The 25,732-nt window shown below is 45.6% G+C and overlaps 1 protein-coding gene across 1 annotated transcript; it reads right to left on the bottom strand.

The window, feature by feature from the left end:
• Nucleotides 1-614: 614 nt before the first annotated feature.
• On the bottom strand, nucleotides 615-24,766 carry IL2RG (interleukin 2 receptor subunit gamma). Its single transcript, XM_082264720.1, has 8 exons — nucleotides 24,593-24,766; nucleotides 22,008-22,098; nucleotides 9,324-9,499; nucleotides 8,062-8,210; nucleotides 5,325-5,484; nucleotides 3,901-4,009; nucleotides 2,266-2,344; nucleotides 615-772 (listed from the first exon to the last, which is right to left on the bottom strand). The coding sequence occupies exons 1-8, from the start codon at nucleotides 24,708-24,710 to the stop codon at nucleotides 635-637; spliced, it is 1,020 nt and encodes a 339-aa protein (XP_082120846.1). The 5' UTR covers nucleotides 24,711-24,766; the 3' UTR covers nucleotides 615-634.
• Between the last annotated feature and the right edge of the window lie 966 nt (nucleotides 24,767-25,732).

Raw genomic sequence — 25,732 nt, 5'->3', positions numbered from 1 at the left:
CAGCCACAGCTCAAGGAACGCCTAGCAACCTCTAGAGCAGGGATCTTAAAACTATGGCCCTCCAGTTGTTCAGGAACTACAATTCCCTTCATGCCTAGTCAGGTCTGTGAATGTCAGAATTTTACAATGCCTCATGGGATGTGTAGTTCGGCAACAGCTGGAGTGCCGTAGTTTGAGGAACTCTACTCTAGAGGAATCCTACTTGAGTTTGAGATGAAGGTCTAGAATGTCCCAGGTAAGTCCTATGTACTTAACTGCTTAAGGAGTTTATGATGAAGGACTCTGCAATGTACCAGGTACATCCTAGGTCCTTAATTAGTTAAGGGGCTTAAAATGAAGAGTAGCTGACACCAGGAGTGTACTTGGTGAACATCACATTTTAGAAAAGGTCTCGTATATTAAATAAGTTGGAGATGCTTTATGGCATACAAAAGTGAGTCAGTCAGTATTAACATTTAGGGAATCTTAAGGAATAATCCTAGATGAGTCATCCCAGACTATGGAACTATGGTTTACCAAGTATGTTTATAAAGACAATTTCAACACAGTTTACTAGACATTCGAATGATCGACACAGCCTCAGATTTCTTCAAGATCACCACTGGCTCATCTCATTGTTCTGACTGAAGAGCTCTCAGTTGTCTGGTGAGGTGGACGTAAGGCTCTTCCCATCTGGTCCAGTACATTCGGGGTCCTCGGTGACAATGCAAAATGTTTCGGTGTAATTGAGTTTCATATTCTCTACGGCTTCCTTGGAAACTCCAACCCACTTCTGAGAGGAGAAAAAGATAACCTTTTACTGACCTGTTCTGTGATCGTTTTTCAATTGTCAGGAGATAATGAGCACATGTGATTGCTTAAAGTGAAAACAAGGCCTAAATAGCGTCTATAGGAAACCATTCTGCAATAATGTTCCTTCAAGTATTAGCAGATGTGGAGTCCCTGTCCACAGCTTGGGTTCCACAGTGATGCAGGAACCAGTTTTAGGGCACACAGAGGTACTCATTGGGACCACAAACTGCCCGCCACAGTATTTTTACCCTAGACACATTTAAGGACATGACAGATTAACTTTAGATACAATGTCTACTCCTCGTATACAGAAAGTCCATAACTCATGTCAGTTTGTTGACTTTCAAAACTTATCTCAATTTGTTGACTTCCATAACTCATCTCAATTTGTTGACTTCCATAACTCCTTTCAATCCGTTAGACTTCCATAACCCATCTCAATCTGTAACACTTCCGTAACTCATCTCAGTTTGTTGACTTCCATAACTCATCTCAATCTGTTAGATTTCTAAAACTCATCTCAATCTGTTAGACTTCCATAACTCCTCACAATTTTGTTAGGCTTTCATGACTCATCTCAGTTTGTTGACTTCCATAACTCCTTTCAATCCGTTAGACTTCCATAACTCATCTCAATCTGTAACACTTCCGTAACTCATCTCAATTTGTTGACTTCCATAACTCCTCACAATTTGTTGACTTCCATAACTCCTTTCAATCTGTTAGACTTCAATAACTCCTTTCAATCTGTTAGGCCCCGTTCACATTGCCGCGACCCGACTTGGGGGGGCCACCTCCGAGGTCGCGGTGCGAGCAGCGCGCCGCGACCTCGGAGCGGCCGCCACGGACTTCATAACATTGAAGTCTATGGCGGTCGCCTCCGGGTCGCCCCAAAGAAGCTCCGGACCCTTTTTCTAAGTCGGAGCGACTTGTGTCGCTCCTATTAGAACGGGTCCGCAGCTTCCCTATGGAAGGCGACCTACGGCGACATGTGAGGCGACCAGGTCGCCTCACAGGTCGCCTTAGTGTGAACGGGGACTTAGACTTCCGTAACTCATCTCAATTTGTTGACTTCCATAACTCATCCCAATTTTGGGCAAACTTTTTTTTACTTAGTATAACAAAACAAATGACCTGATGGGTATGGCATAGTTACCTGTGTAACCCTCATTTCAGGAAAAGCTACTGACCCACCTACACCCCCAAGGAACAAAAGCTCACTCAACCCTATCCAAGACCTGATCCACCACCTCCTCATACCCACACATCATCCTGGGCTGATAGCCCCATCTTACTACCACATCCTGTTGCCACTATCTACATTCTTCCCAGCAACACTCAACCTTCATTGGAGCCTCAAACACCTGACATTTAACAACCAACCATGAAATAATAGTTCTGTCTAAACACCCGCCTACCTTTTCTAGTCACTCTACTTTGCTTAAGAACCTGAACTGGTCCTGAACTGCGTACCTGAACATTGCAACCGTTGATGAGATCTTCCAATTTATTCGCTGGGTTTGGAATCTGAGGGACAAGGATCACCCAGATCCTGCATGGAAACAAAATGAGTAATTAGTGCAGCCAGCAAACACAAAGGATTGCAGAGAACTGAATATAGAGACGTCATGGAGGTATCTGGGTTTTTTTTTATCAGATTTGTAAATAATTTTTAGACTTGAATCAGAAGGACCCAGATATGTCAGTGAATTGATGCGGTGGTGGAACATTGGAGTCTGATGCAGATCTTTTTGGGGAAGCTTTTATATGCATGATGGACCCAGAACCTGACCCCTGGGGTAATGTCTAAGGGTTTCTAGAGGAAGTGAGTGCCAAGACATTGTTTATGGTCCAGATATAGTTTATTGGTCACAGTAATTGTGTACAAAAATACAATATGATTCATGTGTTCAAAGGACCCCATCATCAGGGCCCCAACAAAGCCACTGATTACCAAGTAAGTGCTGAGATGATGATTATGGGGCTTTGTTTACCAACAAACGGTAAGGATTATCACTGGGATTAGGAGTAGGAGAAACAGTATTAAGGGTTGACTTAGCTTATCAACAAAGCCACTGATTGCCATGTAAGTGCTGAGATGATGATCACTTGGCTTTGTTTATCAATAAAAGGTAAAGGTTCTCGTTAGAGTATGGTTGAGAGGAGTGTTGGATTTAGTTGGCTTTGTTTATTAGCAAAGCGACTAGTTACAATGTAAGCGCTGAGATGATGATCGCTGGGCTTTATGTATCAGCAATGGGTAAGAGGTATCCTTACGGGTAGGGGTAGGGTTAGGGTTGGCTTTGTTTACCATGTAAGTGTTAAGATAATGATTGTGCAGCTTTGTTTATTAACAAACAGTAAGGATTATCATTTAAACTAGGAGTAGGGGGGAGGAGACTCATGCAGATAGAGGAAGGGGGGAGGAGACTCATGCAGATAGCAGAGGAAGGAGAAGGAGGGGGAGGAGATTCATGCAGATAGCAGAGGAAGGAGAAGGAGGGGGAGGAGATTCATGCAGATAGCAGAGGAAGGAGGGGGAGGAGACTCATGCAGATAGGAGAGGAAGGAGGGGGAGGAGACTCATGCAGATAGCAGAGGAAGGGGGGAGGAGACTCATGCAGATAGCAGAGGAAGGAGGAGACTCATGCAGATAGCAGAGGAAGGAGAGGGAGGAGACTCATGCAGATAGCAGAGGAAGGAAGGGGAGGAGACTCATGCAGATATCAGAGAAAGGAAGGGGAGGAGACTCATGCAGATAGCAGAGGAAGGAGAAGGAGGGGGAGGAGATTCATGCAGATAGTAGAGGAGGAGAGAGGGGGAGTAGACTCATGCAGATAGCAGAGGAAGGAGGGGGAGGGGAGGAGTCTCCTACAGACAGCAGGGGAAGGAGGCAGCAGACAGAAATGACACTCATGGCTCTAGACTGAGACAAGTACACACTATAGAGGGATGTGCTTTGTTCAGATTTCCTGTCTGAGGTTTTACATCTACTTTAATAATGTCATTATCATGTTGATGAGGGGCGGGACCAGGGAAGGAGAAGTATAAGCAGAATAAACCTCAGCTTTTACTACTCTCATAGTAACTGGTGTTAGTGACACTCACCTCTCTTGTCCAATCACAGCCAAGAATATCACCACCAATAGCAGAGTCAGCCCAACTGGGATGGCTGCATGCATGAACTTAGATGTTGGCTTTGTCGGCGGTTGCTGGTCTGAAAGCGGAAATGTTGGAAAATCCGATAAATAAAATGTAGAAAATATAAAATGTGTCTCTTATGAGATCAAGGGCGGAATGTGTCTGTCAGGAAGTACAGCTCTGTGTCTATAATACATCAATAATGACTGAAACGCATTGCTGCGATAAGCTGTGTTAGTGCGTCATTCTGAATGACCCCCAAAACAAGGCAATGGAGTTCCAAAGCACATACATTTCTGTGCACCAAAACGCATGGTAACACACCACCGAAAAAATGCAAAAACCATCATAATGAAATGAATGGTAATAATTATAGTAATAATAATAACAATAGTTAATATACTAAGGATAATAATACAATTATTAATAAAAATAGCAACGATAAGAATAATAATAGTAATAGTCAGACTCGGTTCACACTGACGCGACTTAGTCCCCTGACAAATCGCTCTCCATTCAGTGCAACGGAAACCATTCTAATCAGAGCGATTCAAATCGCCCCGACTTAGAAAAAGGTTCCTGCACTACTTGGGGGGCCACTTCGGAGCGGCTTGTAGTGACTTCTATTAAAGAAGTTGTTTGCAAGCCGTGCTGAGGTTGTGTTGTACGGGGCGGCTTCAGAGCCGCCCCAATGTGAACCACACCTAATAGTAATGATAATAATAATCATATAATATTAATGTTATTAATAGTAATTATAAGAGTATTAATAATAATAATAATAATAATTGTAATGATAATAATAACAACATTAAAAATAGTAATGAAAATAGTAATATATTATTAAAAATAATAATGATAGTAATTATAATAGTAATAATAAAATTAATAATAATGATAATATCAATAATAATAACATTAAAATTGGCAATTATAAGAATAATAGTAATGATAATAATAATTATAATAAACATCATCATCATCATAAAATAAATAAAAATATAATATTAATAATTGTATTAATAGTGATAAGAGTTATGATAACAATAATTGTCATAATAATAATTATAATAATAATATTTATAATAGCAGTAATAATAATAATCAAAATAGTATTAATAATAATGATAACAATGGTAACCATAAAATTAATAATATTAATAATGATAAAATCAATAATAATAATAAAATTATTAATGATAATAATACCAGTAATAGCAATGAAAATATCAATCATCTTCATTGTAAAATAAGCAATAATATAATGTTAAAAATATTAATAATAATGATAACAATAGTAATCATAAAAATAATGATAATAGCAATATTAATAATAAAAATAGTAGTAGTAATAATAATAATAATAAAAATAGTAATAATAATGTACTTACCACAGACGGTGGCGTTTCTGGCCCAGGTGACGCCGTCACTCCACTCGCTCCACATGAGTGAATTGGCACAGCTGCCTATCTGACTTTTCACTTGGAAGGTATAATTCTGGCAAGTGTCAAAGCTCGGCAAGGAGGACTTCGTCTGTGAAGCGTCCTTCTCCTGGGGGAAGGGGCAAAAGTGTGGAAATTTATGCCATGAAAGAAATATATATGAAGCTCATTCACACGGGCAGCCAGGGAGTGGTAAAAACGGGTGGTTGAGCCACAGTTTTACCAACAGGGGCATGTCCAATTTTTTTTGTACACTGTGGTGCATTGCCAGCCCATTTCAAAATGAAAGGGTTACCTTAGTGCATGGTAATGCCGGAGATTTCCTGTAAATGTGTGCTGGGGAATCGTTGAGAATGAATTGCACCGCAATGCACATACACAATATTACCAAAAGTATTGGGACGCTGGCCTTTACACACACATGAACTTTAATGGCATCCCAGTCTTAGTCCGTAGGGTTCAATTTTGAGTTGGCTCCGCCCTTTGCAGCTATAACAGCTTCAACTCTTCTGGGAAGGCTGTCCACAAGGTTTAGGAGTGTCTATGGGAATGTTTGACCGTCACTGGGAATGAGGGACAGATACTTGGGGGATGCTGAGAGAATGGTTTGGATGGCTTCAGATGGGAGAGAGATATTTGTCAATGGTGTCTCTCAAGAAATGTGGAGATTTGATCCCACTTTACACTGTGAGACCTGTTACCATGGAGTCTGTGACACCTAGATGTGTATTCCATGTGTTTCAATGTAGTAGACGTTCAGACTGTCATTGGCAGTCTTGTCCTATTGTCTGTTTTGAGATGGGATGTGTATTGTGTTAAGTCTGCCTGTTCCATTGTTAAATGTTAATGACCTCACATTGTTCTTTCCAGATGGCTAGATAATTAGTTCAGGTTTATTCTGTTTCTGTATACAATTTCATCTGCATCAGATAATGTAATCAGGCAGAGGGCAGGGATTGCGTACACTGTATGGGAGTGACTGAGTGTAAAACTCTGTTTTTATTGGATTGTGAATTTCATGGCCTGTTCCCCACAAAGTCCACCTGGGCGGTAACCTTGTGGGGGAAAACTGTATAAAAGAGCAGCTGTACCAGAGTTCTACTTCACCATCAATCTAGAGTCCTGTCTCTTAGTGGGGGAATCTGTTATAAGGGATTGCTATGCTCTTCATACTCCCTTGAATAATCACTAAGCTCTTGTAAGAGCTTGTTCCTGTTCCTGTGCCTGCTTCACTCTCTGGGGAAAGAGAGGTTCGCCCACTGGAACCTGGAGCATTGTCGTAGGTCCAGGGTGGGTAGGAGACAGCGAGACCCCGACCAAGCTGCGGCAGTTTGTGGGGTCTGAGGTGGTTATGGTGTCTGGTGGAGTACTTGGAGCCCTCGGGAAGCACTAGGAGCATCCGTCAATGGAGGTTCCCAGTCAGGGTGCCGGTTGATCTGTTACATTGGTGGCAGCAGTGGGATCAAATCTCCACATTTCCTGAGAGACACCATTGACAAATATCACTCTCCCATCTGAAGCCATCCAACCCATTCTCTCAGCGTCCCCCAAGTAACTGTCCCTCATTCCCAGTGACGGTGAACACCAGGGGCAGACTGGAAACTTTCGGCCCAGGGGGCAAGTACAAACCAGAGGCCCATGGTGCATCGACTCGGCCCCCGTCCTCCTCCTTACCCCTATTCCAGGCTGAAGCCCTACTCTAGGTACTCTCTACTCACCGACTGAATCCGGGTTCCCAACCTGGCCATCAGGGGTCGGTTAGGGGGAGCTGGGACAGCTCAGTTGGGGCTGGCCAGGGGAGGAAAGTCTCCAGTGGGGCATGGAACCGGCCTTTGCTCAGACGTTTTACACCATCTATGCTGGGGTGGGGATGCCTGGCCTCTGGCCTTGTCTTCAACCCGCACTCAGAAGGTCAGTGGTGGGGACTTTTTACTTCTCTTCACCAGGAATCCTTTAGGCATGTCTGGGGCAAAGGCGGTGCAACATTTTTAAAGGACATCAGAGCGGCCCAGGGGGCAATTTCCCCCCTGGCCCAGTCCTCCTCTGGTGAACACCATCACATATACACTATAGGATTATAAAAGATCTGGGACACCTTTGGGTGCCCCAAGTAAAGTAGTAACGCAGCGCGTATAGCGCCTGGTGGTGAACAGTGGGTGGGGCCAAAATGCCACAAAATTAACCCAGTGATGCCGAACTTGCCCCCAGACGGCCACCCACAGCTCCCGGGAGGCAACAGTGTGACTATCTTGGTTACTTGGGGAGACACAGCCTGGTCTGAAGAATGTGTCCGGGTTTCAGGCCGACTATAACCCAAACACATGATTCAAAACCTGCACTATCTGGGTGAATCCTGGACAGGTGGCAACCCTAGGTGCAGGCAGCCACTGTATATGTAGGTGCCATATTACTAAGGCTGGACTGACACCTTTCTGTGATGTCCCCTATAGTCACCTATTCACCTGACACCTTTCTGTGATGTCCCCCCATCAGTGTCCCCCATAGTGTCTGATGTGTGTGCAGCAAATGCATTGGAGTGAATGGGCCCCCTAATGATTGGCCCCGCAATGCAGATGTTGGCAGGGTGTGGAGATGCGGGGCGTACAGCCTGAGGAGTCCCACACACATCGCTATGAACGGGTCAGAGGAGATTGTATGGAACCGCTAACATCTGCATGTGTCTTACCGTCCAACTGTCACTGGCCGTAGACCGATGTCTGACCCGGTAAATCACGCAGTGCGGCGGAATTGTACCGTACGACTGTTCCCATCTAAGGATCAACTCCAAATTGTTTGTAGTTTCTGTGCTCAGGTTATGAGGAGGATCCATCTTCACTGCAAGGAAAAAGACACGTGAAACAAATGCTGAAAAAAAACCCGGAACTCTTGCTTTCACTCCTCCTGCCTGCAGCAGACTGATGACATCATCTCAGCCTAGGTAAATTCACTGGGGGAAGGGAGACTTAGGAAATTGTTCCTCCTGCCTGCAGCAGACTGATGACATCATCTCAGCCTAGGTAAAATCACTGGGGGAAGGGAGACTGGGGAAATGGTTCCTGATGACATCATCTCAGCCTAGGTAAAGTCGCTGGGGGAAGGGAGACTTAGGAAATTGTTCCTCCTGCCTGCAGCAGACTGATGACATCATCTCAGGCTAGATAAAGTCACTGAACAGAAATGATTAACTTTTGGCACATAACACAAACCTTGGGGATTGGGGGAATTTGTACGAGGAGGGGGAATTTGTGCTAGAAGGGGGAGGGGGGGTTGGGGGAATTGGTGCTAGGAGAGGGGATTTGGGGGATTTGTGCTAGAAGGGAGATTGGGGGGATTTTTGCTAGAAGGGAGATTGGGGGGATTTGTTCTAGGAGAGGGGATTTGGGGGATTGGTGCTAGGAGAGGGGATTTGTGCATGGAGGGGGGATTGGGGGGGATTTGTGCATGGAGGGGGTTGGGGGGATTTGTGCTAGGAGGGGGATTGGGTGAATTTGTGCTAGGAGAGGGGATTCGGGGGATTTGTGTGAGGAGGGGGGATTTGGGGGGGGGGGGGGTTGTGCTAGGAGAGGGGATTTGGGGATTTGTGTGAGGAGGGGGGATTTGGGGGAGGGGGGTTGTGCTATGAGCAGCGGCAAGACAATATTTTGTCACCCCCTAGGGGGGCAGGGATGACGCCATGTTTTATCACACCAGGTGACCTACTGATGCTACTGAGGGGTGGGTGCAAGTAGCTTGTCTTGCCTAGGGTGCAAAATAGTCTATCACCGGCCCTGTCCTTATCCCGGTTAGTACAAACATAACATGTTCCATATACTTAGCACTCAACATGTACAGAATTATTCCCATCAGCCCATCCTGCACCAGCGATCCCACCATAGATCTCTGAGATCCCACGTTTCCCATTCCAGCACATATATCTGTTACATTGTATCTTGTATGATGAGGACTCACCATAGTCCTGATGCTTCTGAAACTTCTTCTGTATTGGAGACCCGGAGGCACCGCCGCTCAGCTCCACAATGAACCCCTCGTAGGAGTCGGAGATGGAGAGTTTGCACCCGATGTTTATATGATTGACAGCCAGGTATTCCGGACACGGAACAGCTCGGGATCCCATGTTGTCCTCCCTAAATAATACAAAGTGCAGAGAATGGGTCTCGGGGGGAGGGGAAGGATCTTTCTGCAACAGTAAAAATGCTGCTCTTACTTCTTCTGGCATTTTCCTCGTTACGCACATAAAAGGTTTTCATTTTATTTTTTTGGGCAAGCTTTTAAAGAGGACCTGTTCTGTGGAAGCTCTGCCCACAAATGATAAGCAGAGGGCAAAGGTCCAATCACCAGTCTTCCCTGCAGCTGATCCTTATCTCAGTTTTTGACTTACTGTCCCATCACTCCTTGTGAAGAAGAGGAAGAAATGGAAACCGTGACAGATTTTATCTTCCTAGGCTCCAAGATCACGGCAGATGGTGACCACAGCCATGAAATGAAGAGACGCTTGCTTCTTGGGAGGAGAGCAATGGCAAACCTAGACAACATTATAAAAAGCAGGGACCTCACCCTCCCGACAAAGTGCAGTATAGTCAAAGCTATGCTATTCCCAATAGTAACCTGCAGCGCCTTGAAAAATTCTAATTTATCCCAAAGGATAAAGGCGTCAGCATACCAAACATTTTGGACAATTTCATGCTCCCAACTTTGTGGGAAGAGTTTGGGGATGGCCCCTCCCTGTTCCAACATGACTGCATACCAGTGCACAAAGCAAGGTCCATAAAGACATGGAGGAGCGAGTTTGGGGTGGAGGAACTTGACTGACCTCGCAGTCTCCACTATAATTCATCCTAAAGGTGTTCTATCAGGTAGAGGTCAGGACTCTGTGCAGGCCAATCAAGTTCCTCTACCCCAAACTCGCTCATTGTCGTGGAAATTAAAAGGGCTTGTACTGAAAAGTACAATTGTATTGCTCTTTTGCATAAGGATTTACCAAGCATTCGGCGATAAAGAAAGGAACAGACGCGCTGGGTCATTTCAATGCCATCTGCCAGGTCTCTCTCCATTGGATATGTATGTGTGTGCATTTGTGTAAGAGCAAGTGTTTGTGTGTGAGAGTTTATGTGTCTCTTCATGGATGAATGATGTGTGAGCTTGTGAGTGTGTGTGTATGTCTGTGAGTGTGTGTGTGTGTGTGTGTGAGTGTGTGTGCCGTCCTCTGTGTCCTCTGTGTTCTGTCTCCCAGGGCAGGCTTGTTTTATTTACAGAAAGGGAGTTACAGGGAGTGGCTTCAAAGCCACCAATCACAAACATGTATACATTCAAAAAACACAATAGAAGCTGTGGAGTAGATGCCCATAGATGGACAAGAGTGAACAAAAGACTAAACTGCCAGAAGAAGCACATGGCTTTTCATCGTTCATTCATGTCAATCCATAAACATGAGTCCATTACTTGTTGGTGGGTCTTCATCAAACATGATTCATGTATAAACCATTTTTGATAGTGACCATTCTATTTGTTCCAGTTGATGAGGCTTTATCTGCATAAGATAATAGCAGCAGCCCCCCCCCCCCCCCCCCGTCACACCGATCGAATGCGACTATAAGGAGCAGTCTATTAATCTTGGTAAAATAAGAATTTCCGTATCACAGACATATCTCAGCAGCACAGGGCCCCGAACTGCAGACATAGATCTATGCGATGGACTCTCTTTGCTGCAAATATTGTGCCATCTCATCCAATGGAAGATTTTCACCAGCAAGTCTTTCCTGCAATGACAGTTAAAGCGATAATCACTGTAAATAGCGATTATCGGTAAAACTCGACACTGGGAGACATTATGACTATTTAAACTAAAATCAAAATTTCCACAACACTCATCCATGTCTTTATGAACCTTGCTTTGTGCACTGGTGTGCAATCATGTTGGAACAGGGAGGGGCCATCCCCAAACTCCTCCCACAAAAATTTTTATGGGGGGGAGCCAAAATTTTGAGTTGCCAAGCGACAGCCAAGAATCCTTAAGGATTTAGAGAAGATCTGTAAAGAAGAGTGGAGCAAAATCCCTCCTGAGATGTGTGCAAACCTGGTCACCAACTACAAGAAACGTCTGACCTCTGTGCTCCCATCTACAAGAAACGTCTGACCTCTGTGCTTCCAACAAGGGTTTCTCCACCAACTACTAAGGGGATCAAATACTTATTTTACTCCCTGAACTGCAACTCCATTTATAACATTTGTATCATTTTTGGTTGATATTCTGTCTCTATCATATAAAATACACCTATGATAAAAATTATTCACCCCCCATTTCTCTGTAATCTGCAGGGATCAAATCATTATTTTCCCCTCTGTATTTTTCATTTTCTTTATGTCATTCATTAATGAGCCGATGTGTGAGTTTCTCTTCTCTTTCTATGTATATTCGTTGTAACCTCCTAGCTATCATGAGGTCTATGCTGGGAATCCCCTTCTTCTTCTTCAGCTCTCTGACAAACCCACGTGAGTCAGGAGAACCCCAACCCATCTATCTGCTTCATTACTCTGTGGGCTCTGATTCTGCTCGGCCATTGCTTTGGGGGGTTTCCAGGTCTTGGTCGGCTGTTGTTGTTTTCTGTTAGATCTGTGGGGTGACTGTCGCTGTATACGCTGCTATTACAGCCAAGAAAAACAAGAAGTTCCGATCTAAGCACAAAAACATATTTTCTCTTGCAGTTTTACATCAGCAGAGGAGAAATCTCGCAAATGTCATCATGACAGGCGTATACCCTCACCGGCCACTTTATTAGGTACACCTTGCTAGTAGCGGGTTGGACCCCCTTTTGCCTTCATTCCAACCTTATTCAAGACATGGGCCAGAGGCTCGGCGTATTCTGACGGAACACCATAGTTCCCCACTGTCCCTGATTTTGAGGGACCATCCCCGATTTGGACCAAAGTCCCTCTGTCCCTCTTTCCTCCTCATTTGTCCATCATTTTTGGTTTGATCTATATCACGTGTCAAACTCAAGGCCCGCGGGCCAAATCCGGCCCTCTGGGCCATTTAATGTGGCCCTCCGGCCCTCCTCCAGCCCCTGTGCTTTCTACTTTCCAGCAATGCCTCCAGCTTCCTCCCAGCAGCAGCAGCACATGTTAAGGGTGGTGCACTGTAATGTAAGGGAGGATGGAGGACTCAACTACTGATGGACGCTCCTGACGTCTTAAGAAAGGGTAGGGGATGCTCTGAACATCTAGTCTTATATAATTGAGGGCAATATAATTGAGGGCAATTATATTGCTGATTCGGCCCTAAATTAAATTGAGTTTGCCACCCCTGATCTATATAGTTGTGTACAAAATGCATTATTTGTCAATGCAAAAGGGTTTCCAAGTGTAGCACTGCCCCCTGCTGGATATTACACTTTCGGGTCCCCCTGGGTTACCGTTAGCAACTCTGGTATTCACAATTTAACACTTTACTTCTTGGCTCAGTCAGTAATCAGCCCAGGGGTATGTAGTTGTTTTTGGTGTTTTATTTTAAATAGGGATGGGAGAAGGGAATAGTGGGATACTCCAAATTAACTATTCACAGGATTTGAGGACTCCTGTCTGATGATGCAGCCAGGCTGCTGATTCACCCTGCCACTAGGTAAATTTCCAGATGACTTGATGAACTAAATTCTCTTCGGCATACCCTCCTAGTATCCCCATTCAGTTGACACACTGACACCCTTCCTCTGACTATCCTACTCCTGGGTGGCCCCCCTCAGGTCAGGCCCCTTGACACGATCCCCTGTACTCACTATACTTTTTTAAAGGGTCTCCAGTGTCTCTATCCCCCTTTAGTCAGCTCTAATGGACCTCTGGGTTCAGTTCCGTTCCTTTGAGCCCCAGGCCAACCGCCTGCGACCACGTGCCACCACTACAGAGGAGGAGGCAGCCACCTCCCTCCCTCCGGGACTCTGCTCTCCAGCCAATGACCATGCAGCACATGTGCTCCTGGCTTTTATACAGTATGCCATAATGCACTGAGACTCTACCAATCACCAGGACTGTATCAAAGTCTGTGTACCCTTTGGACAGGTTTCCTCCCACTGTCCAACATGCCTCCCTATTGAACCAGTGTGAAACACTCGCTAGACCCGATGAATCGCATACTGAGCTCACTGAGCAGATCTCACTCACAGATCCTGTTCTCTGGTAGGCAGAAAGCAATATAGATTTCCCTGCTGCTCCTCTGATAGGCAGACAGAGCCCAAACTATACTCTCCCTCTAGCACAGGCATGTCCAACCTGCGGCCTGGGGGCCGCATGCGGCCCAGAACCACAGGCATTGCGGCCCACTGCCCCCTGACAATTTTTTATTTTTTTTTGCTAGGGAGGAAGGAAGACGAGTCAGGGGCATGGCCACAGAGGTTTCCAACTAACTGTAGGCAGTGGCTACCTCGGAGGGGATCATCCACTAGTTGTGTTAAATTAGTGCTGGGGGGGCACGGCAGCGCGGGAAGGGCGCAGCAGCGTTTTATTACTTATATACCTTAACTATAGTATATATTTTATATGCGGCCCGAGAAAATTTCTCTACACTCAATGTGGCCCAGAGAAGCCAAAAGGTTGGACACCCATGCTCTAGCACCTACCTAGAGTGCTAAAAAGTGCCAAAAGTTCTAAATTGCTGCATTTGTAAATTTCGAAAGCCAGTAAAAAGCATCGGTAGAGGTAAAATATAAAGCACTCGTGGGTTTCCCCAATCATTTTTTCTATATATTTCTCCTTTAAGGGGGCATGGCAAGGGGGGTGTGTCCTATGCCTACATACTGTTAATAATAGGTGTCCCTCGTTCCCATCTCAAAAAGTTGGGAGATGTGGAACACCGCAACCTGGATGGGGTAAGTATGGAAACGGCGGATGGGGGGGGGTTGTCGCTCCCCCCCCCCCCAAAAAAAAATAAGATGGAGCACAAGCCACCACTGCTGCATACCTTGGGTGTAACGAGTGGTTATTTGAGTTACTGTTGCTTTCCTATCATCTGGAAGCAGTCTGCCCATTCTCCTCTGACCTCAGCAATGCATTTTCCTCCACACAACAGAATTTTCCCACCATTCTCTGTAATCCCGAGAAATGGTTGTGTGTGAAAATCCCAGAAATCCTCAGACCAGCCCGTCTGCCACCAACAACCATGCCACGTTCACAGTCACTTCAATCCTCTTTCTTCCCCATTCTGATGCTCAGCAAGTCGTCTTCACCACGTCTAGATGCCTAAATGCATTGAGTTACTGCCATGTGATTGGCTGATTAGCAATTTGTGTTACCAAGCCATTGGACAAGTGTACCTAATAAAGTGGCTCTCTAACTCTGTAGCTGAAGTCCTGCACCCTATATAAATGTTGTCTCCAAGCCTAAAGTTGAAAATAAATGTAGTAGTTTAGAGTATATAATAAATGTGTATATAGGCTGAGCCAAAAATGTGAATTAAGATTACTAAATAGATTGCCACATGTAAATTTACAAAGAAATAAATAAATGAACAGCAACGGAAAATACAACGAATGTCCAATGTATCAGTAAGTCCCATTTAGATAATAGTTGTTTAACCATTTCCTGCATGGCCTATAGCAGATTGAAGGCCGAGGGGGACTTTCATCCGGGTGGACATCATATGATGTGAATTGTGGATTACCAGCCCCTGGAGGAAATCTAGAGCAACTGCCAATTATACATTACCCTCTGGTGAGTGTGGAGTCAAAGGGGTGTGATTTTGGTGATTGGATTCATGGAGTATCAAGACATTCATTATCATCTCGTGGATGTCACCCTCCTAGAGATATTTTCACCTGGGTATATTGGACTTGATATGGTCACAACTCACTATTGGGTGTTTATAAGTAATGTGCATAATATTGATAGAGCGCTACTGGAGTGTTTTTTAAGTTTTAGGCTGTTGACACCAATGTTTTATTATGGTTGATTTTATTATGGCACTTTTCCACTGCAAGTACCGGCTCAGCTCCACTCGGCCCTGCTTGGCTCTGTTTGGTTTTCCACTGTATTGTACCGCATGGTACGGTGTTGGCAGGGCCGGTGCTACCACTAAGCGAACTAGGCAGCCGCCTAGGGCGCACTGCCACCTAGGGCACAGCCATGGCCAGTGCCACATTCCTCTCCTGTCATCTCCTCATCCCCAGAGGATGTCATCTCTAGAGAGGGGGGCAGTGTGTATAGGAAGGTGGGTGTAGGGTTAAAGGGGAGGGGGGGCATTATGTGCAGGAAGGGGGGCAATGTGTACAGTTTTTTTGGGGGTGGGGGGTGCAAGTAGCTGGTCTTGCCTAGGGCGCAAAATAGTCTAGCACTAGCCCTGGGTGTTGGAACGGTTTGGTACGGTTTGCTTTTCCACTAAAGTAAAGTGGGTGGGATAATAATGATTCTCTGACCAATCAGTGGCTAGTAGTGACAAACAGTCAAGGCTGCATGCAAAGGATTGTGGGATATGGCACTGGTACGGCCCTCTTGGAACCACGACCGAGGTGGTACTGTTTAAGCGAGCTGTACCGTTCGGTTCCATGTAGTGGAAAAGCGCCGCCGTACCGTACCGAACCGTTCCTACACCGTACCATGTGGTACCATGCAGTGGAAAGGCACAAAAGCGAGCCGAACCGTCCGGTTCCATGCAGTGGAAAAGCGCTGCTGTACCGTACCGTACCGAACCGTTCCAACACTGTACCATGCAGTACCATGCAGTGGAAAAGCACAAAAGCGTGCCGAACCGTTCGGTTCCATGCAGTGGAAAAGCGCCGCCGTACCGTACCAAACCGTTCCAACACTGTACCATGCGGTACCATGCAGTGGAAAAGCACAAAAGCGTGCCGAACCGTTCGGTTCCATGCAGTGGAAAAGCGCCGCCGTACCGTACCAAACCGTTCCAACACTGTACCATGCAGTACCATGCAGTGGAAAAGCGCCGCCGTACCGTACCGAACCGTTCCAACACTGTACCATGCGGTACCATGCAGTGGAAAAGCACAAAAGCGAGCCGAACCGTTCGGTTCCATGCAGTGGAAAAGCGCAAATATAGTAGCGACCCATGTAGGAAAAAGTACTGCCACATTGAATTAGCTTCCTCCCTGTGTGCGCTCAATGGTGTGTCCCAAGCATTGGGTCATATTTTGAGGTTTTGTTTAGTACTTTTGGCGAAGCGGTCTATATACACATTTATTAGGTTTTCGTATGTGGAATTTAGACACATTTTGAAGACTATAATTACAGTCATCTGTGTTCCCCTTTTTTTTTTGTTGGCCTGTGGTGCAGAATCTTCATTGTTATCTAATGTTGGAAAGGTCGAAGTCTCATCAGTATGTAGCATCCTCCTTGCTAGGTTGCTAGGTCTGGTAAGGCACATTTAGTTCTTTGGCTGTCTTGTAATCAGTTCAGCCACGTGTGATTGCTTTGGGCTTCTCTGGGTTCTACAGGCTGCAGGTCAGTGGCGGCTGGTACTCCATGGACCGGGGGGGGGGGGGCGGCCGGCGGACCACACCATACACCCCCCCCCCCAGACCACACCAGCCCACACACCATACCCCCTCCCCCAAGTCACTGGCTCACTCACCATGTGGAGGGCAGGCAGGCAGCAGCAGGGGCGGCGGTGGCAGCTTCCCCTCAGTCTCCTGCGTTTCCTCCCTCCTCCTCCTCCTCCTTGGCCAATGACATGGCTTCTCCTTTCGGACAATCAGGAAACGGGTCCCAGGACCCGCTTCCTGATTGGCCAGTCGGAGGATCTGTGTGACAATAGCGAATGTTCATTCGCTATTGTCACACAACTGGGTGGGCTCGGGGCACAGTGCCCTGCCCCCCGAGCCCACCCTTTTTTGAAGCCTGTTAGAGCCTCTGGCTCTAATCACGTGCTTAAAAAAAAAAAAAAAAAACCCCATAGCAATCCATGCGTCTGGCACCCTGCATGTGGATTAGGGGGCCGGATGCATGGATAGGGGTGGCGGCGCCCCTACGCCCCTAATGGAAACGGACCGCCACTGCTGCAGGTGATTGCTTCTCCCTGTTTTCTGGAGATTTCAAGAATCTAGTGAGTGGGAAGGTCAAACAGGCAGCCTTATTATTTATGCAGCCCCAGCCAATCCCTGTGGAGGTATGCCCAGATGGTGGTTAAAGGATGCAGGAGCAGTTTGGAAGCACAGAGAGAGAGAGTTTGTAACGGAATCTCGACCCACACTGTGCTTGTATGTTTCCATCAGAATACTGCTTCCTCCAGTCTGAACATAAATATCAAATATTGCAGCCGCCCCCATACAAAGCTAGCCGGAACTTAGCTTGTATAGATCTGGAACAACAACTTTTATTGAACAGACTCACACACAATATATATCACACAGGAGAACTTCCCCCTCCTGATCAAATTACCCCACCGGGTCAGGTGCCTGATTACATTATTATATGCAAATTAAATTGTATACATAAATATAATTAATATATCTAAGGAACAACCAACAAAAACAGTATTCTACTTTTCCCCTCAGCAACTAATAGATGACAGTGTGTTAATTAACTTGTGTTAATTAACTAGCAGACCAGTTGTCATCGAGCTCACAAAGCACAATACACATTATTATAAGTGTAAACACATCCCCACAGTAGACAATAGGTGAGTTAATCAGCCCAATCAACAATGTGTGGAAGACAGGTGGTTGAGCTGATGATATTAGCACCTGCTATGAGTCTGACTGTGTGGAGCATTCCCCTATTGGCAAAAGGCAGCTAGTACTTTAACATGGATACTAGGCCTGGAGTCCCAGAGTCTTCATATATTCCTTCAGGTATATTGTTGATAAATATTACTATCCCATTTGAAGTAATCCAAACCATATTCTCAGTGTCCATTAAGTAGATGTCCATCATTTTCCCGACCACCCTGTGCCCCTAATAGACACAGGGGGACTTACACATAAGAGGGGCCTAGGGAGCTGAGACAGGGATTTCTCAACCTCTATAAGGTAAGCTGGGTTCCACGGGCCCCCCAAGAAAAGTGACTCCTGTCAAAGAGTTCTTTTCCGTGGAGGAGAGGTTCCCAGCCAGGTCGTCTGCCTGCCCTTCGTGGCCATCCTCCTGAGGGCCCAGCCTGATCATCGAGGTCCCAGCTGTGCATAGCTGGGGGGGGGGGGAATCTATCCAGCCACAAGCCCTGTAAGAGCTAAAGAGGGATGCCACTGAGGATCTGCCTGCTGGAGACATTCCAAGACTTTTGGTCGAGGGAGGCACTGAGTACAGACCTAAGGGGAATGGATCTCTATAACTGTTGCTTTGGCTAACCCCTGCTGCACAGAGTATAAGCCTTTCTGGCCTAGGACATTGCCACAGGTGCCCCAGTGCTGTCCACTTCATGTCCTACCAATAAGGGGACTGAGGTAAGAAGCTGCTACAGGGGAGAGTGACCTCTTTGTTCATGTTGGTGTTTGGGAGTATCCCCACATCTACCTGAACCCCACTCAAGCTAACTTGCAATAAACGATTACAAAGGGAACCCCCATTTTATTGTGCCGGAAGTGTGAAAGCTGCTGCTGCCTGGCTGCGGTCTCACTAGAGGGAAGAGAACCTGAGGCACAAAATAAGCGGGGGTAGCGCTACAGGTATATAGAAAGGCATCCAAACCTAAGAACAAAAACCTGAAGTATGAACTCAGTGACCACATCCCATCTGTCGGAGGTGGCCGTTTAGTCCATTCTTCAGGTTTTCATCCTTAGGTTTGGAAATATTTCTATATATTGATGGGACTCCAACTTTTTGAACTTTAGGCTTGGAGGAAGCATTTATATTGTTTTTTCCACCCTAAGTCTAACCATACACTGCTCAACATCTCTCATTCAGCCCAAAGAGCTAAAAAAGAGAAATCAATCTACTCCCCCATCCACCTCTAAACATCATGGATGGAGGGACCTCCTCTGTCAGCTATTAGCCCTCTTTTTGTCTATCCCAATATGCTGCAATGTCTGGGTACCACCTCTATGCTATCATGTCAACGCTGAGCCAATTTTACACCGGAGCCCAGGTCTCTTCCTTCGTGCTTTATACTTTCCGGAAACTCTATATGTTCATGATCTTCCAGTCCAGGGGCCTCCAAACCTCCTAAACAAGGGACCGGACCAGTTTGTTGTCCTTCAGACTTTGGGGGGGGGGGGGGGTCGTACTGTGGCCAGCAGCAGCGGTTATTTTCCTGGCATCAGTGGACGTAAACTTCTACATTTGGTATTATGGGGAGGAATAGTGCTCCATCATTGGTATCATTGGGAGGAATAGTGCTCCATCATTGGTATCATTGGGAGGAATTGTGCTCCATCATTGGTATCATTGGGAGGAATTGTGCTCCATCATTGGTATCATTGGGAGGAACTGTGCTCCATCATTGGTATCATTGGGAGGAACGGTGCTCCATCATTGGTATCATTGGGAGGAATAGTGCTCCATCATTGGTATCATTGGGAGGAATTGTGCTCCATCATTGGTATCATTGGGAGGAATTGTGCTCCATCATTGGTATCATTGGGAGGAACTGTGCTCCATCATTGGTATCATTGGGAGGAATGGTGCTCCATCATTGGTATCATTGGGAGGAATGGTGCTCCATCATTGGTATCATTGGGAGGAATGGTGCTCCATCATTGGTATCATTGGGAGGAATGGTGCTCCATCATTGGTATCATTGGGAGGAATGGTGCTCCATCATTGGTATCATTGGGAGGAATGGTGCTCCATCATTGGTATCATTGGGAGGAATAGTGCTCCATCATTGGTATCATTGGGAGGAATTGTGCTCCATCATTGGTATCATTGGGAGGAATTGTGCTCCATCATTGGTATCATTGGGAGGAATTGTGCTCCATCATTGGTATCATTGGGAGGAATGGTGCTCCATCATTGGTATCATTGGGAGGAATTGTGCTCCATCATTGGTATCATTGGGAGGAATGGTGCTCCATCATTGGTATCATTGGGAGGAATAGTGCTCCATCATTGGTATCATTGGGAGGAATTGTGCTCCATCATTGGTATCATTGGGAGGAATAGTGCTCCATCATTGGTATTATTGGGAGGAATAGTGCTCCATCATTGGTATCATTGGGAGGAATTGTGCTCCATCATTGGTATCATTGGGAGAAATTGTGCTCCATCATTGGTATCATTGGGAGGAATAGTGCTCCATCATTGGTATCATTGGGAGGAATAGTGCTCCATCATTGGTATCATTGGGAGGAATAGTGCTCCATCATTGGTATCATTGGGAGGAATTGTGCCCCATTATTGGTATCATTGGGAGGAATTGTGCTCCATCATTGGTATCATTGGGAGGAATAGTGCTCCATCATTGGTATCATTGGGAGGAATAGTGCTCCATCATTGGTATCATTGGGAGGAATAGTGCTCCATCATTGGTATCATTGGGAGGAATTGTGCCCCATTATTGGTGTCAGTGGAAGAACTGTTGCCCCATCTTTGGTGTCAGTTGGCAGAATACTGTCTCATATTAGTGAGAGGAATAGTGCCTCAAGGGCTGGATAAGGGCAGGCAAATGGCCACAGTTTGGAGACCACTGTTCTAGTCTGAGGATTTGATCTTTTTTGATCTTCGATTGGTCTTTTACCACCAATGTTCTACTGGGACCTTTTGCCACCCTGCATGCCCAATTACATTCTTGGACCTGTTCTTGTGCCAAAAATCACCTTTTTTTAAGCTGAGAACATGATGATATATATTAAGGAACTGAACCCTTACACTAACCCCAAAGCTAACCCCTAACCTTTTTTATTCCAACCGCCCATGTCAGCCCTAAAAATGGTGATCACTTGCATTTATTAGAAAAATAAATTGTCTACATGGTGAAATTTCGAAGCCAATTTCTGGACTTTCCATAGGTTCATAGCGAAACCCTTATTATCTTCCATCTATTATTGTCACCAATTTCCTTTATTGTATACTGACTATGATGACAGTTCCATTTTGTACTAAATTGTTCTACTCAATGTTTTTTTTTTTTGTTATTTCGAATCTTAATAAAAAAAAAATTGACAGAAATTTTAAGCCAATTTAGACAAAATTTTAGAAAATGTGATATCAATTTTGGCAAAATCATTCTGCCCATCCCTACACAGCACACATAAGAAGAAGGGATGGGGATGCAGCCAATCCCCATGATACACCAGGGAGATCCGCCTTCACTTCCTGTCCTGTAGACACAACAGGAAGTAGGAAGATACGCTCTTAGATGGATGCCCCACGAACAAGTGTACCCATTGGAAAATTTTGAAATTTCCGTCTTGGTGACAATAGTTACCAGGACAAATAGAGTGAAGCTCTCCGGCCGAGATGCAGTCATCAATACCGGGCAGAGGGTCTAACCCAGGGGTCTTCAAACTATGGCCCTCCAGTTATTCAGGAACTACAATTCCCATCATGCCCTGTCATGTCTGTGAATGTCAAAGTTTTACAATGCCTCATGGGATGTGTAGTTCCGCAACAGCTGGAGGGCCGTAGTTTGAGTATCCCTGGTCTAACCCATCCACACTCCAAAAAAAGTTTTGGCTTTGGATACAATTTAACTATTTAATACTCAAAGATATTTGAGCTGGACATTAAAGAGTGCTGGTCATGGAAGGGTAAATAACTCACCTGTAGATGAATGTATAGTTCTCAGTCGGGGGGTGTGGACGGTTCCAGGTACAAGTCAGGACTTTTACCGTATTCATAACGCACTCCACCTCTGCATAACAAAGACCTCATGTGATTTACGATATGAAATTTCAGTATAATACAGAGATGACAATCAAAGCTATTAGAGGCACTTTTCATGTCTAAGCAATGATTCATATTTCTTTACGATATTTCATTTAATTTATTTTTATAAAAAGAAGAAAAGGTTACAAACATTTGGATCGTCTTTACACAATGCCATAGGAGTACAAACGACTCCTGGACACAAAACCTACAATAAGTGTCATAAAAAGGGCATCTTTCTAATACCCCACCATTGTACCTATATGAACTAGTCGGACCTCCTATTTCAAAACCACAACCATTGTTATGGAGTTGTCCTCCATGGCCATTATAATGGAGTCCTCCCCCCCAAACCATGGCCACTAATATGGAGTCCGCCTACCCACCATGGTCATTAGAGTGAAGTTATCCCCTCTCCCTTTATGACAGTTAACACGGAGTCCCCCCAAGCCAATTAATATAGAGTTGCCTACCTCCACCTATGGCCATTAATATGGAAATGTCCCCCTCTCTTTAAGGCCATTAATATAGAGTTTCTCCCCTCTCTCCTTGACCATTAACATGGAGTTGCCCCCTCCTCCCATGACCATTAACATGGAGTTGCCCCCTCCTCCCATGACCATTAACATGGAGTTGCCTCCTCCTCCCATGACCATTAACTGGAGTTGCCCCCTCCTCCCATGACCATTAACAGGGAGTTGCCTCCTTCTCCCATGACCATTAACATGGAGTTGCCCCTCCTCCCATGACCATTAACATGGAGTTGCCCCCTCCTCCCATGACCATTAACAGGGAGTTGCCTCCTCCTCCCATGACCATTAACATGGAGTTGCACCCCCCCCCTTCCATGACCATTAACATGGAGTTTCCCCCTCCTCCCATATCCATTAACATGGAGTTTCCCCCTCCTCCCATAACCATTAACATGGAGTTGCCCCCCCCTCCCATGACCATTAACAGGGAGTTGCCTCCTTCTCCCATGACCATTAACATGGAGTTGCCCCTCCTCCCATGACCATTAACATGGAGTTGCCCCCTCCTCCCATGACCATTAACAGGGAGTTGCCTCCTCCTCCCATGACCATTAACATGGAGTTGCACCCCCCCCCTCCCATGACCATTAACATGGAGTTTCCCCCTCCTCCCATATCCATTAACATGGAGTTTCCCCCTCCTCCCATAACCATTAACATGGAGTTGCCCCCCCCCCTCCCATGACCATTAACATGGAGTTGCCCCCCCCCCCCCTCCCATGACCATTAACATGGAGTTTCCCCCTCCTTCCATGTCCATTAATATAGAGTTTCCCCCTCATGGCCATTATTATAGAGTTATCCCCTTCTCTCCATGACAATTAATATGGAGTCACCCCCCCTCCCCAATGGCCATTAATATAGGAGTCATCCCCCTCTCTCTGTGGCCATTAATATGGAGTTACCCCTCACCCCCTCATTGCCAATAATATAGAGTTGTCTGCCTCCATTTATGGCCATTAATATGGAGTAGTCCCCCAACCTCCATTGCCATTTATATTTTATATAGAGTTATCCCCCCCCCCACATGGCCATTAATATAGAGTTATCCCCCCCCCCACATGGCCATTAATATAGAGTTATCCCCCCCATAGACATTAATATAGAGTTGTCTGCCTCCACCCATGGCCGTTAATTTGGAAATGTCTTCCTCTCTCCATGGTCATTAGAATTATCCCCTTCTCTCCATGACAATTGATATGGATTCAACTCTCCCCCATCATGGCCATGTATATGAAGTTGCCCCCCTCTCTCCATGACGACCACTTATATAGACGTATCCCCTTCTCTTCATGGCCATTAATACAGAGTTGCTCCCCCCCATGGCCATTAATATGGAGTTAACCCCCCTCCCCCCATGGCCATCAATGAAGAGTTGCCTGCCTCCCCTCATGCCCAGTAATATAGAGGTATCCCCCTTTCTCTATGGCCATTAATATGGAGTCACCCCCCACCCCTCCCCCCATGGCCACCAATATAGAATTGCCTTACCTCCCCTCATGGCCATTAATATAGACTTGTCTACCTCCACCCATGGCCTTTAATTTTGAATTGTCCTCCTCCTATATGATCAATAATATCAAGCTGCCCCCCTCCCCTATAACCAATAATATGGAGTTCCCCCCCCCCCCCCATGGCCTTTAATACGAACTGAATTCAGACCTTGAGGCTACATGGCTTGTTTCCGCAGAGGGAGCAGATTTAGTACATAGGGCACTTCCAGTGTTTCTGGGGGCCTACAGAAGTCACCCCCTTCAGTAAAGCGTAGTTTTAGGACCGTACATTATGTGAGGAGAAATGGGGGGGGGGGGGGGTATAGTTGAATCTCGATTAAAGTATCATTTAAACTCCCAACCATCCACATTGACTGTTGTCCAACATAGTAAAACCTTTTCAAGCCATCTACCCAATAATACTGTAACCCTATAACAAATCTATGGCATTTACCTGCATTGCCGCTGCCTTGGACCGGACTGTTTAGGGCTGAGAGGATGAGAAGGAGAGAAAAAAGAGAAGGTCCCATCACTGGTGAGGCTTTCCACAGGCCACGAAATTTCCAGCTCATCTAATTGAGTATTTCTTCTCTTCTATAGCTGAACCCGCACACTGTGTGATAAATGAGGGGGTGTCCAGGACATAAATGAGGGGGTGTCCAGGACATACACAGCCTGGTAGATCTCCACAGACTTCATACATCCACCTCTACAATCGTACGACCACCAGGATCAACCTAAGAACGTTCCGCTGATCTGATCATTTCCAGCCTCGGTCAATGTCTCAGTAACACCTTCCTCTTATCATCTGATCTAAGTGATGGTTTGATGTTCTTCTTCCTTCGCCTCGCTCTTCCTGTCACTAAAAACACGTTCTTACTCATTTCCTGTTATTAGGCTTTCCGTTTCTTTTTGTAAAATTCTCAAGTAAAGAAATTGAACTTTAACATGGCAGAAGGCCAGAAACCGTCTCTCTCTCTATATACAGTGGGTACGGAAAGTATTCAGACCCCCTTAAATTTTTCACTCTTTGTTATATTGCAGCCATTTGCTAAAATCATTTAAGTTGATTCTTCTTCCTCATGAATGTACACATAGCACCCCATACTGACAGAAAAACACAGAATTGTTGACATTGTTGCAGATTTATTAAAAAAGAAAAACTGAAATATCACATGGTCCTAAGTATTCAGACCCTTTGCTCAGTATTTAGTAGAAGCCCCCTTTTGATCTAATACAGCCAGGAGTCTTTTTGGGAAAGATGCAACAAGTCTTTCACACCTGGATTTGGGGATCCTCTGCCATTCCTCCTTGCAGATCCTCTCCAGTTCTGTCAGGTTGGATGGTAAACGTTGGTGGACAGCCATTTTTAGGTCTCTCCAGAGATGCTCAATTGGGTTTAAGTCAGGGCTCTGGCTGGGCCATTCAAGAACAGTCACGGAGTTGTTGTGAAGCCACTCCTTCGTTATTTTAGCTGTGTGCTTAGGGTCATTGTCTTGTTGGAAGGTAAACCTTCGGCCCAGTCTGAGGTCCAGAGCACTCTGGAGAAGGTTTTTGTCCAGGATATCCCTGTACTTGGCCGCATTCATCTTTC

This window comes from Pelophylax lessonae (genome assembly GCF_965119305.1).
Source record: "Pelophylax lessonae genome assembly, chromosome: 7".
In the NCBI taxonomy this organism is placed as follows: domain Eukaryota; kingdom Metazoa; phylum Chordata; class Amphibia; order Anura; family Ranidae; genus Pelophylax; species Pelophylax lessonae.
This window is presented reverse-complemented; position numbering and strand designations above follow the sequence as displayed.